We start from the raw sequence: 12,273 nt of genomic DNA, 5'->3' as shown, positions 1-12,273 counted from the left end.
TTAAACATTTTTTGTTGGAAAAAATGTTAAAAGTGTTTCTTAAGAACATTCACAAAAATCAACTATTTAAAAACAATTTTTGTGAATGTTCTTAAATAAAACATTACAAGTTTTACTGATAAATATGTAATCACTTTAGATATTTTTAGATTTTTTTGGAAGATTTTCACAAATTTTTTGAAAATATTTACAAGAATTTTCTTGTCAAATTTGGGGGATTTAAAAAAAAACTTCTAAGGGAAACTTTTAAGGAATTATTGGAATTTTCTTCCTGAAGGTTTTGCAAATTTTCAGAAATTTGGGGATTTATTGCTGAATTTTTGGATTTTTTTCAGACAAGGAAACAATATTTTTTTGGTGCCCATAAATGAGGACAACAGGAGGGTTAATTTTCCTTGTTTTCATTGTTTACTGCTATGATTATCTGCTTTTATGCTAAGGACTTATTACTGCACTTTTTGTAGGATTTTGGCTATATGAATAAAGTTTATTATCATTGCTATTACTATTATTATCAGTATTTGTAGTAGCGGTAGTAGTATTTATTGTTGTTGCAGTTGTGGAGTAGTAGTACTAGCAGTAATAGCCATAGTAGTAGAATTGTTGTTATTGCTATTATTAATACAGTAGTAGCAGCTGCAGTAGTTGTCGTTGTCATAGCTGTAGGGTAGTAGAAGTAGTAACCGTAGTAGTAGTAGTAGTAGTAGTAGTCGTCGTAGCAGTAGAATTAATAGTAGTAGTAGTCATCATTGTCGTAGCTGTAGAGTAGTAGTAGTTGTAGTAATAGGAGTAATAGTACAACTAGTAGTATTATTATTAGTAGTAGTTGCTGTCATTGTTGTTGTCATACTAGTTGTAGTAGTAGCAGTAGTAGTCGTAGTAGTAGCAGTGGTAAACGTATCATTATTATTAATATCATTAGTAGTAGTAGTATTACTTGTAGTAGTAGTAGTAGTAAAGGTATTAATATTAAAATTACTATTATTATTATTATTAGTAGTAATAGTAGTAGTAGTAGTAGTACAATTATTATGAGTTGCAAAAAAAGGTCTATAATTCCATTTTGGTAAAATGTACATGTGGTTTCTTTATGGATTTGAAGCAGGATGTTCACCAGTGAAACCAGATAAAGATTAACTCCTGTTTGTCTGCTAATTAGAGCAGCTCTCCTGCTTTTCATTTAATCTCAGCAGTTCAAAGCTGCCATGTTGGCGAAGATTTGGTGGCTTGTAAACGTATTAAAAAATGTATCCTCTATTCATTAGACAACATGAAGCATTGTGCTGTATTAGCTCCCCTCAGTGTGTAATAGAGGGCTGATCTCTTTTAATGAGCTCACACCTCACATTGCTGCCATAACAATTCAGTTATTCTGTCCTGCTGAAGGCTGACCGCTGTATTATGTGAAACAGTGGTGGATCAGGGCCAGGGAGGAGGAATGTTCATCACAAAAGCTCCACAAGTGTTGCAGCAATGTGATGTTTTTACCACGGAAACTTAGCTGATGTTTGTGCTGAAGTCAATTTCCAGAACAATGTCCAAACATTTCTGGCAGCCAAATTAAACCTACAAACCAAATATCCTTTAGCATAATTTATTTAAACAGGAAAATAATTTATTTATGTTTATGTGTTGTTCTGGCATCAGAGTGATTATTTACCTTTCCTTTATTAGCTGTTTATGGCCCTGAGGGGACGAGAGGGGACATTTGTGTACTTCCACAAATAACACCGAAAGAGAGAGTGACAAAGAGACACTAACTGGCATTTGTTGTATGCCAAGCAAGTAACAATAGCGTAGCTAAAGTTAGCAACAGACACAGCTGAGATTACTGCAGCAAGACGCCAAGACAAAAGCAGCTGGAGGTTAACCTGCAGTGTCGTAGTGTTGGATATAAGCCAGCAAGATGTTTAAGAACTTGGAAAGAAATGAGAAAACATCTAATACTGAGATAAATGTAATGATAAAGAAGATTAAACACAAGCGAAGGTATCAAAAAAACAAATTATGATGTTTGAATGATGTGACATTGACTTTTAAGTCAGTAGACTTTGTCATTTTTGTAAACCTTGGACTATACAGTGTGAATAAATGAACGTAAAGTAAACATGCACTCATTCAAGCACATTTTGTACATTTCATACATAAAAAATGGATAAAAAAGGCCCCCAAAAATGACATCTAAAGATAAAAGAATGGCATGAAATCCTAACACAAACAGTGACAAGCTGCCTTGTGTTTACCTGCATATCAGGCAGGTTATGCTCATTGGCCGAGACATGCACCCATAAATATGTTGCCCTCCAGCAGTCGACTTGCCCCCCAGCTCTGCTCTGGGCTATTTTTATCTCCACCCTCACCATAAAAGGCTGCGACTGCTGCTTGGACACTCTGGCGAGGGCCAATATTATTTTTGTTGTGTAGACCGCAGCACTGTACGCAGCTACCTGTAGGTTTGCTGGGATATCAGGCTTAAAGTGTGCAGTTGGGCCATCTTTTCCTTTAAAGCTTGGAGTCTGAGGGGTTTTTGTGCGGGGTAAGTGGCCTCTGAAGGGGTAAGACGTGAAATTTACGTTGCATATGTCTGATTGAGCATGCTGACAAACTGCCTGATTGCCTGAAACTTATATCATCTCTTGGTTGCAGGTTTGAATTTAGAGGTTCCCTGTTGTTTTCTTTTTTTGAGCAAGGAACTATTGACTATTGACTTTCTTTTTTCCCCATCTTGAGCGTTACATTATCCATTTTCTAAATAAAAAGACTCCAAATACTTATCAATTTCTGATAAACCTGAAGTAAATTATGTTGCTCTTGCACACTAACCAACCACACAGACGAACACGTAGACAGGAAGTAACTCAGGGTTCCTACGAGGAGCGACCTGCATCATGTCTGGCTCGATACCGTTCTACCAGAAGCACCAGCGCCACTACGACCGTGGCTACCGTAGCAAAGAGACGGAGTCCAAACTGAGCCAGTACCAGTCCAGCAGCAGGTACGCCGCCGCCTCCGCCGGCAGCAGCACCTCCTCCGCCATCAGCACCAGGAGCAGGGGGTAAGGAGGAGGAAGGAGGAAGATCACACCTTCATCGCCAGGAAAGCTCTACTACCACCTCCCTAACACCTCCATCTGATCGAGTTCACCTCCATCACCCCTGTTGGATCACTTCCCCCCCGTCACAGCTTTGGGATCATCTTACCTTGTCACCAAGTAACCATCTTTCTCTCCCAACCCCTTGAGTTTTCTTTCACTTTGATCGACCCCTCACACACATCTGAGGATCTTCAGACTGATTGAAAACAGCTTTGAATCCTGCATGAACCTCTTTGCATGTAACCTGTGTGCTTTAATACATCCTGATTAATCCTTCATTTAACACAGTCATCCATAAATGACTAAAATCCACATGGAAAATAACTTTTTTCTGCCCTTTCTGAGCAAAAACTGTTGTTAGATAAGCAGTAAGGATGTGCAGTGTTATGTAATGGCAGTGTTATGGTATATGGCATTGACTGAAATAGCATCTTGACCTGTGCATAGCATGCGAGAGTGAAAGAGTGAAAGCGAGAACACTTCTTCACTTCAACTCAATCCCTGTGTGGTGGCTTATCTTAGTCTTTAAAGTCTGATCACAATGATTATTAAGTCTTGGAAATGTTGTTGCTTTTTTTTATTCTCAATAGCTGTGAGGAGAGTTGTTGTTTGTTGAGGGTGTTGGTCAGCTGGTTTCTAGGGGAGACTATACATGGATCAAATGGGATAATAGGAGTTTTTGTCTGTGTTTGTGACCTAAATGTTTCAGTTAATAGAAAATACAAAAACAGCCATAATTTTAAAGGTATTTGGTCACAAATCTTCAAAATAAAAAGCAAATACGCCAACAAATATAATAGCCAGAGCAGTCCAGATTCCTTTACATTTGCACGATTGAGTTTTTCTATCCCAGGAATAACAAAGTGATCCTGTCATTTACAGTGTCTGGCAAATCTTTAAATACACTGGCCTGGAGCGTGTGAACAGGTCAGAGGGCTTAGGTTTTACTAACACCAACTGATCTTTGCCTTTACACTCATAGCTGGGCAGAACACCAGAACCCAAATCTGTGCTGAGGCGAGGAGAGCAGGATTATGATGTGATGATGATTTAACAGTCGAGGCGGTTACTGCAGAGCGAAGATACATGTTTCGTGTCATGGCTGTCGTATTGTAAATCAACCTGATACAAGCCTGATCCTGGAAAGTCAAGTGGCTGCACAGAGCTGGAGAGACGCTGACCCAGATAGATACAGGAAAAATGAGGGCAGCTGGCCTGTCACCTTTCTTGCCCCTGCATCCTTGTCGAGTTCTTGTTATCTCACACTGTGAATCCCCACCCTTTGCTCTCCGGAGCTGGAGATAGTGTTCCCACAGAGGAACTGGGTGGCGCCTGATGGAAAACATACGATGGACAGAATCTTGTTAAAGGAACTCGTAGACAATCTTTCATGTCGGAAAACATTCAGTGTCACCAGATTTTGTCTTAAAAAAAGCACAAAGAGAGAGAAGAAGACTGTGACTTTAGATAGATAGATAGATAGATAGATAGATAGATAGATAGATAGATAGATAGATAGATAGATAGATAGATAGATAGATAGATAGATAGATAGATAGATAGATAGATAGATAGATAGATAGATAGATAGATAGATAGATAGATACTTCATTCATCCCCTTGCATAAAGTGAAGGTATCCAGTAGCTTACATATGCAAGAAAGATAAGGAAACAGATTTACAAAAGAACAAAAATGTGCAAATTGTAAAGAAAGTTGCAAAATTGCTGACATCTACAATAAACGTGCAAAATCGCTGCTATTTACAATGGAGAAAAAAAGAGTATTCCAAAGTCCAAATACAGAATGAAATGTAGAACTAATGAGAAGCATATTTTTTAGGATTTGAAAATGCTCTGTGAGTTTTTTTGGTTGAGTTACAGTCCTGGATTTGTGGTTTATGACTGAATAATTGCCCTTTCAGTGGTGCCCTTATTGTCTTTTGTGTCAGATGGCCTTCGTCGTTATCGAAAACATAATAATTAGGGCGTAAAAATGCAATAATCACAACTAAACCACCTCCTTTCCCTCTGAACCTTAATCTACCTCTCATCCTCCCCCGGCCTTGGCTTTGTCCCCACATGTTTCTGTCATGTTGTTTAGCTGCTCTGTCTGGCTGATTGCCAGGCTCATGGTATTCTGTATGTCTCAGACTCAAAGTGTCCTCACACTCTGGGCTGGAGGAGAGCAGGCTCAGCCCCATTCCCAAGAGAGCCAAGCCAACTTACTTGGCTGTGGATAAAGAGAACCAAATCATCGGCTATGTAGTGCCGATCTTCAGGGGCAGGTAATAAACGCTCCACAACTGGAAATCCAACAGTGTTAATTCAGTTTTCATGACATGCCTTTACTCCCCACATCCATCCCCGGCTGCTCTGCTCCAGCTCAGAGTTCGCTACAGGATTTTCAGATTCAGAGGAAGCGAGAGTGAGGGGCACTTCAGCATACATGGCCCGCAGGGATTTGTTCACCAGTGGTCTGGAGATGGAGAGGTCAGAGCAGATCTCCAGGAGGGAGGCCATGCGAGAGTCGGCCGAACGCATCTCCCTGAACAAAAGGGTCAGTGGAGGATTTCTCGCTGAGGAAGAAACTGCTTCTTAGTTTTACATCACAGAGCTGGATCTAGTGTAGTGTTTGTTTGATGTGTGTTTGCAAAAACCTGCAGATTTTAACATTTTTATTTACAGTTTTATCATTTGTGTCATCACTGTAAACCGTTCATGAAAGCAGCGACACAATACCGACATAAGAATAAGATAAAGAATAAAAACAAGAATGAGAATATGAAAAAGAGTAAGAATAGGAATAAGAACAAGAATAAGAATGAGAGTAAGAATAAGATAAAAAATAAGAATGATAAGAATAAAAAACAATAGGATAAAGAATAAGAAAAAGAACAAGATAAGAACAAGAATAAGATAAAGGAGATTAAAAAATAAAAACTAGAACAAGATAAATAATAAGAACAAGAATAAGAATAGAAACTAGAATAAGATAAAGAATAAAAATAAGAACCAGAATATTTTTTTTAAAGAATACGAAAAAAATATTAATAGGATAGGGAATAAGAACAAGAATAAGATAAAAACAAAAATAAGAATATAAATAAGAAAAAGAATAAGTGTAAGAACAAGAATAAGATGAAGACTAAGAACAAGAATGAGATAAAGAATGGAAACAAGAATAAGATAAAGAATGCAAATAAGAACCAGAATAAGAATAGGAAAAAGTAAGAATAAAAACAATAAGAACAAGAGCAAGATCAAGAATTTCAATTAGAAGAGTAACAGGAATAATAAGAATGATCTTAGTTAATAGAGCCCTGTCAAAATAAAGTCACAGAGTCATAAGATCACAGATAAAAACCCAACATGGTGCATAAATACAGTGTTTTATAAAGGGTTTTTTTATTTATTTTTATATATATATATATATATATATATATATATATATATATATATATATATATATATATATATATATATATATATATATATATATATATATATATATATAAATAACCACAGGGCACCAAATGGAAATATTTTTTCGACTTTAGTTTTAGTCTTCAATTTAGTTGAGTTTTTTTAAAAGACAGAAGACCTCCTTCCCAAGACCTCAGAGTGGAAACTCATGCATAGGGTACTAAAAAGGTCCAAATTATAGATAGAAGAGAATCCGGAATCCTAAAATCTATCTAAAAACATACATGGGAGCCATTGTAAAGAGGAAAAAACAAGAGTAATGTGATTACATCTTATGGCTCTGGTTGTACTATACATTATGCTACAAAGACCCTTTTCCTCCATGACATTGCAGACTGACTTTATACTTAACAGAAACAGCAGTAGAAGTCTCTTTTTAGCCAGTATAGACAGATTTTCTTAGTTGTGACATTAAAAATTGGCTTTGTGTTGTATGTGACATTACATCATGAAACAAACAAATCTCAGTCATGACATAACAGAAGACCACTCCACCTCATGGTATATCATGTCATGTTTTTGTCACTAGTGATGTCGCAAAATGTCTTTCCTTACTATGACATCATGCTGAAAAATCTCTCTTTACTTAATATCAGGCTACAAAACACTCCATCAATTCCATAGTAGTGTAACTGACCACTGTTAATTAGTAGTGTGTAAGAATACCAAGTGCCTGCGGCTAAGTGGCTGTTATTACACAAGAGAGTTATTTATGTCCCAGGGTGATTATGTGAAGTAGGATCCAACCATTCAATGAGCATCTTAAAAGCCACAGTTGCTCCCCTCACAGCTTTTATCAGTCCTACACTCTGCCAGATAGTCGTCTCACTGGGTGACAAATTCTTCAGGAGATCGAGTTTCCTGAGACACAGGAGGGCAGTGTCCCAGTGGCGTTGTCATTTTACGTGCTACTGGATAGTGCACAACTAGACGAGGCCTCAGCACCCTTTAATAGGACATATTGGACGTGGTAGTGATGCATGTGTAAAACAAATCGGGTTTGCTGTATTTGTGTATGTTGGTTTCTGCTGCAAGTTTGCATTGTGATTTCCTGGTGAGATCGTGAGGAATTGTTTAGGTTTGACAGTGTCTGTCAGAGGTGAGGCTGTCCTCAGTGATCCACTCTGCTATCTTTAGATCCATGAACACGAGGAACACTTCAAGCGCATGAACGAAGACAGCCTGATGCACCCTCCAGAGTTTGTGATTAAGCCTCGCTCCCACACTGTGTGGGAGAAGCAGTGTGTGCGGCTGCATTGCACCGTCAGCGGGTGGCCCGACCCCCGAGTCGTCTGGTAGGTCCCAGATCACCTCAAACCCCTCATTCCTGTCCTCTCAACGCCCTCCTTATTGCTCTGACATCCATCTAGTCTTCACAGCTCCTCTTTTGGTTCTGTTTCATCCTTTTCAAGCCTTTTCTGCTTCTCTTCGTCTGTCCTCTCATGTTCTCTGCCTCCCACTACAAGGTACAAAAACAATGTGGCAATTGACCCTCTTGCCAACCCTGGCAAGTATAAACTTGAGAGCAGATACAACGTGCACTCACTGGAGATTAACAGGTAGGTGTAGCATCTCCTATCCACAGCACTTTAAATACACTGTTCTCAAAAATCCACAGATATATAACTTGTGCCATAGTTTAACATCAACACCATGTCAGCATTAGAGTGACTTCTATGTTTTCATACAGGTTATGTAGCCAGAAAAGTTGCAGCTCCCCACCTGTGTAGCTTAATTAAACACAGCTATTGAAATTGTTTACCTTGATGACAAAGATGTAGAGTTAATTGAACTTTTTGTGGGATTTCTGGAAGGATAGTTCAGATTTGAGGTTGCTATAATTTGTGAGTTTTGAGAAAAGACAAGACGAGAACATATTGCATATGTCCACCCTGCACATTCACACCTACGGTCAATTTAGAATCACTTATTAATCTACCAAGCGTGTCTTCAAGCTGTGGGAAGAAGTCACAGAAAGCCTCTACAAGCACAGAGTAAACATGCAAACTCTACATAGTTAGGCCCCAGTTCACCAGCAGGTTTAAACCCACAACTTTCTTGCTGTGACACAACAATGCTCACCAAATTGGCACCAAAATGTCCAAATTTAGTTGAAAACAAGAAGTAGCTAAAGCTGAGCGAGAAGCACCAACCATCAAAACCACCAAAAACCACCAAAACCAGTTGTAAAGAGGAAGCGTTGTTGGGTTCTTGACATACTGGAGGCTCAGCCCAGCCTGGCAGTCTTTAGATTTTAACCTGGTAAAAGCACCACCAAGTTATTTCAGGGGAAAATGAATCTAAAATATGGGACACGGTGCTCTTGGCAAAGTAAGGACCTCCTGCTTTCTCGCTTTCCATTGTGCTTAGGCACAATGATATCAAGTACGGGGATTGAATTTAGTCTTATTTATTTATCTATTTCACACATAGAAAACCATATGTAAACAAGTGCCTTGAAAATATTTGTTTCATGAATCTTTATCTAATAATAATCTAGATAATTGATCTTTTAGGTAGTCCAGGGAGCTGATCAGGGGATAAATTTCACCTATAAAGTTCCCTCAGTACAACACTACAAACCAACAACTGTTATTAACCAAACCTGCTCTCTGTGTTGCTGACAAACAAAGTGACTTACAATAAAATAATAAAATGTGTTTTCATTGTTGTTAGACTACTTTTTGCTATGTTTTATTGGTATATTGATTAAAGAGGTCATGTTCTTTATGGGGAATCATCCATACAAACAATAATGTCACTGCTGCAGGTAAGTTGCTGTAAGACTTTTATCTGCAATAAAATACTTGATATGACAGAAAAACATTTTGACTTTAATAAACTGATCAGACTTGTGCAAAACGTATAATACGATCACCACATTTTTGATCAACTATCATACAATTTTTAATACGTTATCAGACTGTCAGATGAATAGATCCACTGCCATTATTTAATAATTCAACTTATTTTTGTAAAAAGAGGCAAACAAACAAAGAATTCTGCTCTTGGTTCTAACAGCTTCTCTATGGTAAACTACATCCAACATCCTTGACTTCTCTTTAAGACACATTTTATTACGTCGTCTATTAAAACTAACAGCCTAATATTAATATCAACATAAAACACTATCTTTGGATATCAAGTGAAAAGTTGAGACCCTTTAAACAAACATTATGTTCTCTGCCAAGCAACATATCCTGTCTAATGAAAGAACCCGTTTGAAATGACATGACTGTAGCGCTAAAGTCTTGATGTGTGAGGTAAATAGGTGTTGATACTGAATATAACTGTGTCCCTGTGTGACTCACACCAGAGACGAATAAGCTCCTTAACTTCCAAGTCATTTTCCCGGCTGCCATCCCAAATAAAGATGAAATGATAGTCTACATCAGGGGTGTCAAACATACGGCCCGTGGCCCAAAACCGGCGAGATGACTTTGCAAAGTGTAAAAATTACAGAGGTGAAAATATTTAAAGACACTGAACATTGTGCAATATAATATGAGTCAGCTGAGTTTGGTTTGGTTGAACCCTATTGTTGATGCACTGCCGCAACTTTTATAAATTTTTATGTATAAACTGTATACATTTACAAGGCAGGAGGATAAATGAACCTTTTTCCTTAATAGTTCCCACTTCAGTTTGCATGGTGGGTCAGTTCAGGTGGTCAGGATTACCACACAGAAGTGGAAATGAATGTACATTTAAAATAATTTCTAGATCTTGACAAGTTGATTTGATCATAAAGTAAAATGCCATAATGTTCAGTTCCAGATACCTGTGACTTTGTAGATACCCTGTGATCTGTAAGTGGTAATGCACAAATGATAAACTGAGGCATAATATCGTTTAAATTGCACTTATTTTTCTTTTAAAAATTCAGATTGTTCATAATGTTTTGTAAAAAATAGCTCAAAATGTGAACATTTTCAGAATGTACTTTTTTGCACTAAAACAAAGGGAAATATTTGGAGTTATTCACAGGTTATTATGTTCTGATTTTACTGGTCCAGTCCACTTGAGATCAAATTGGGCTGCATGTGGCCCCTGAACTAACATGACTTGGACACCCCTGGTCTAGAGCCACATTAGATAATTGCATTTAACAGCCTCATATTTTAGTAAAAGTGCTGGATTCATATTCATGGTTCCTGTTCTGCACTTTGAAGCACAGATCCTCTCATGCACAGAGACTAACAACACCTGGTGTAAGTGACATCACCAGTGGTGTCTGTTTACTGCCAGAGTATTCCTGGCCGGCAGTTATGGAACGCTGTACAGTCGGGCTTCACATAGATGGTGTTACTTACATGGCAGGGAGGGCCGAGGTGGAGGAAGGACAGCATCCACCCCAACACGTGAGTCCTCAAACGACAGAATGTGCATGGACACTGATCAGCTGATGTTCTCCTCTTTCAGATGTGATTTTGATGACACGGCGCAGTATCACGCCTCTGCTATGAACTCCAAGGGAGAGCAGTCTGCGTTCGCCTCCATCGTCGTCAAGAGTAGGTTTCTAGAAAACCCTCCAATCCCCAATAATCACAAATATATCAAATCAAAAACAGAAATGCATTTATTATACATACTCCAAACTACCTGTGTAAGGCTTGTGAGTGTAAAAAGTTGTAATATCTCATATGATTTTAATAAAATACTGTACATTCAGTGTATCACTAGTGTCACTCAGCATTCTGTATGTGCTGCATGTTTATTAATAGCTGCTGTTCTCTGCAGGGTTCAAAGGTGATGTTGATGAGTCTCTGCCATCTCCCAGACGTAAGTGTGAATTCAAAAGAAGTCTCCAAAATTATCTTCAACATGTCTAATTAAATCACTGGAAACAAATATTCATTTAAAGCCCTTTTTCAGATAAAGGAGTGCATACGTGTGTCTCTTGTAGCTCTGTTTTGGTCTCCACCAACTCTGTCGTTCAGCTGCTCAACTTTCTTTACCAGCTAATTGCTAACATTGTGTGTCTGCTGTTCGGAGCTGGGCATGGAGCATATATTTGGCTTATCAGAGCTGCTTTGCTGAAAACCTTCACCTGCAGCTGGTTGATTGTAAAACAGAACATTTGCTGGCAGTTAAAAAACCAAACCATTGAGCTAAAAGGGGCTAAAAGGCTCCGTAAAGCTAAACAGCTGTGTGATAGTGCTCTGTGGGTTTGTTGTAACAATGGAGCACTTTAACATCACATGAAGATTCCAAGTAAATATAAAGAAGCTTTAATTTTATCATTAATCTTTCTAAAAATGACTCAATGCTGAATTGATAATGACTCATATCTGATGTGCGTGGTTGGATGTTGGGTGAAACAGATGTTGGGTGGAGTGGATGCCTTTACACTAACAGCTTCTCTGTTTCCTTGATGCCACGGCGACATTACAGGTGCCATTAAAGGTAAAAGGGTCACAGCAGTCTGGTTTGAAAACACTGTGGTGAACTTTAAGTTTCCACTGACTATGTGTCCATGCATGACCACTTTTGTGTGTGCAGAAATGTTAGATTTTAAGTGGTTAGTCTTGAAAAATGTACAGATTTTGTGGCATTTTTGACTGAAAACCAGCACTGTTGCAAGTACATTCTCATGTAATTAAGGTAAAAGGGCAGTGCAGTGTTTTCAGGAACAGTTCAAGTATTTTTTTTCTTTTTTTTTTGCAATTTCTTTTTTTTTTTTTAAATGCAGCTT

General features: G+C 38.1%; 1 protein-coding gene across 4 annotated transcripts in view; it reads left to right on the top strand.

Annotated features, from left to right (window-relative positions):
- Window positions 1-2,377: 2,377 nt before the first annotated feature.
- myom1b (myomesin 1b) overlaps window positions 2,378-12,273 on the top strand; it is a 39,864-nt gene continuing 29,968 nt past the window's right edge. For 2 of the 4 annotated variants that reach the window (XM_035948700.2, XM_023271393.3), the window contains exons 1-8: window positions 2,384-2,536; window positions 2,835-3,055; window positions 5,246-5,380; window positions 5,478-5,652; window positions 7,716-7,873; window positions 8,045-8,137; window positions 11,001-11,089; window positions 11,319-11,360. In XM_035948700.2, coding sequence (XP_035804593.2) covers window positions 2,889-3,055; window positions 5,246-5,380; window positions 5,478-5,652; window positions 7,716-7,873; window positions 8,045-8,137; window positions 11,001-11,089; window positions 11,319-11,360 — 859 coding nt within the window. In that variant the 5' untranslated portion in view covers window positions 2,384-2,536; window positions 2,835-2,888. Of the gene's footprint in view, window positions 2,537-2,834; window positions 3,056-5,245; window positions 5,381-5,477; window positions 5,653-7,715; window positions 7,874-8,044; window positions 8,138-11,000; window positions 11,090-11,318; window positions 11,361-12,273 lie in introns of all 4 variants that reach the window. The other 2 variants (XM_035948701.2, XM_035948702.2) reach the window with 2 other exon arrangements.

Source organism: Amphiprion ocellaris, chromosome 22 (genome assembly GCF_022539595.1).
Source record: "Amphiprion ocellaris isolate individual 3 ecotype Okinawa chromosome 22, ASM2253959v1, whole genome shotgun sequence".
NCBI classification, from domain to species: Eukaryota; Metazoa; Chordata; class Actinopteri; family Pomacentridae; genus Amphiprion; species Amphiprion ocellaris.
Note: the sequence above shows the minus strand (reverse complement) of the source record. Positions and strands in the feature narration are given on the sequence as shown.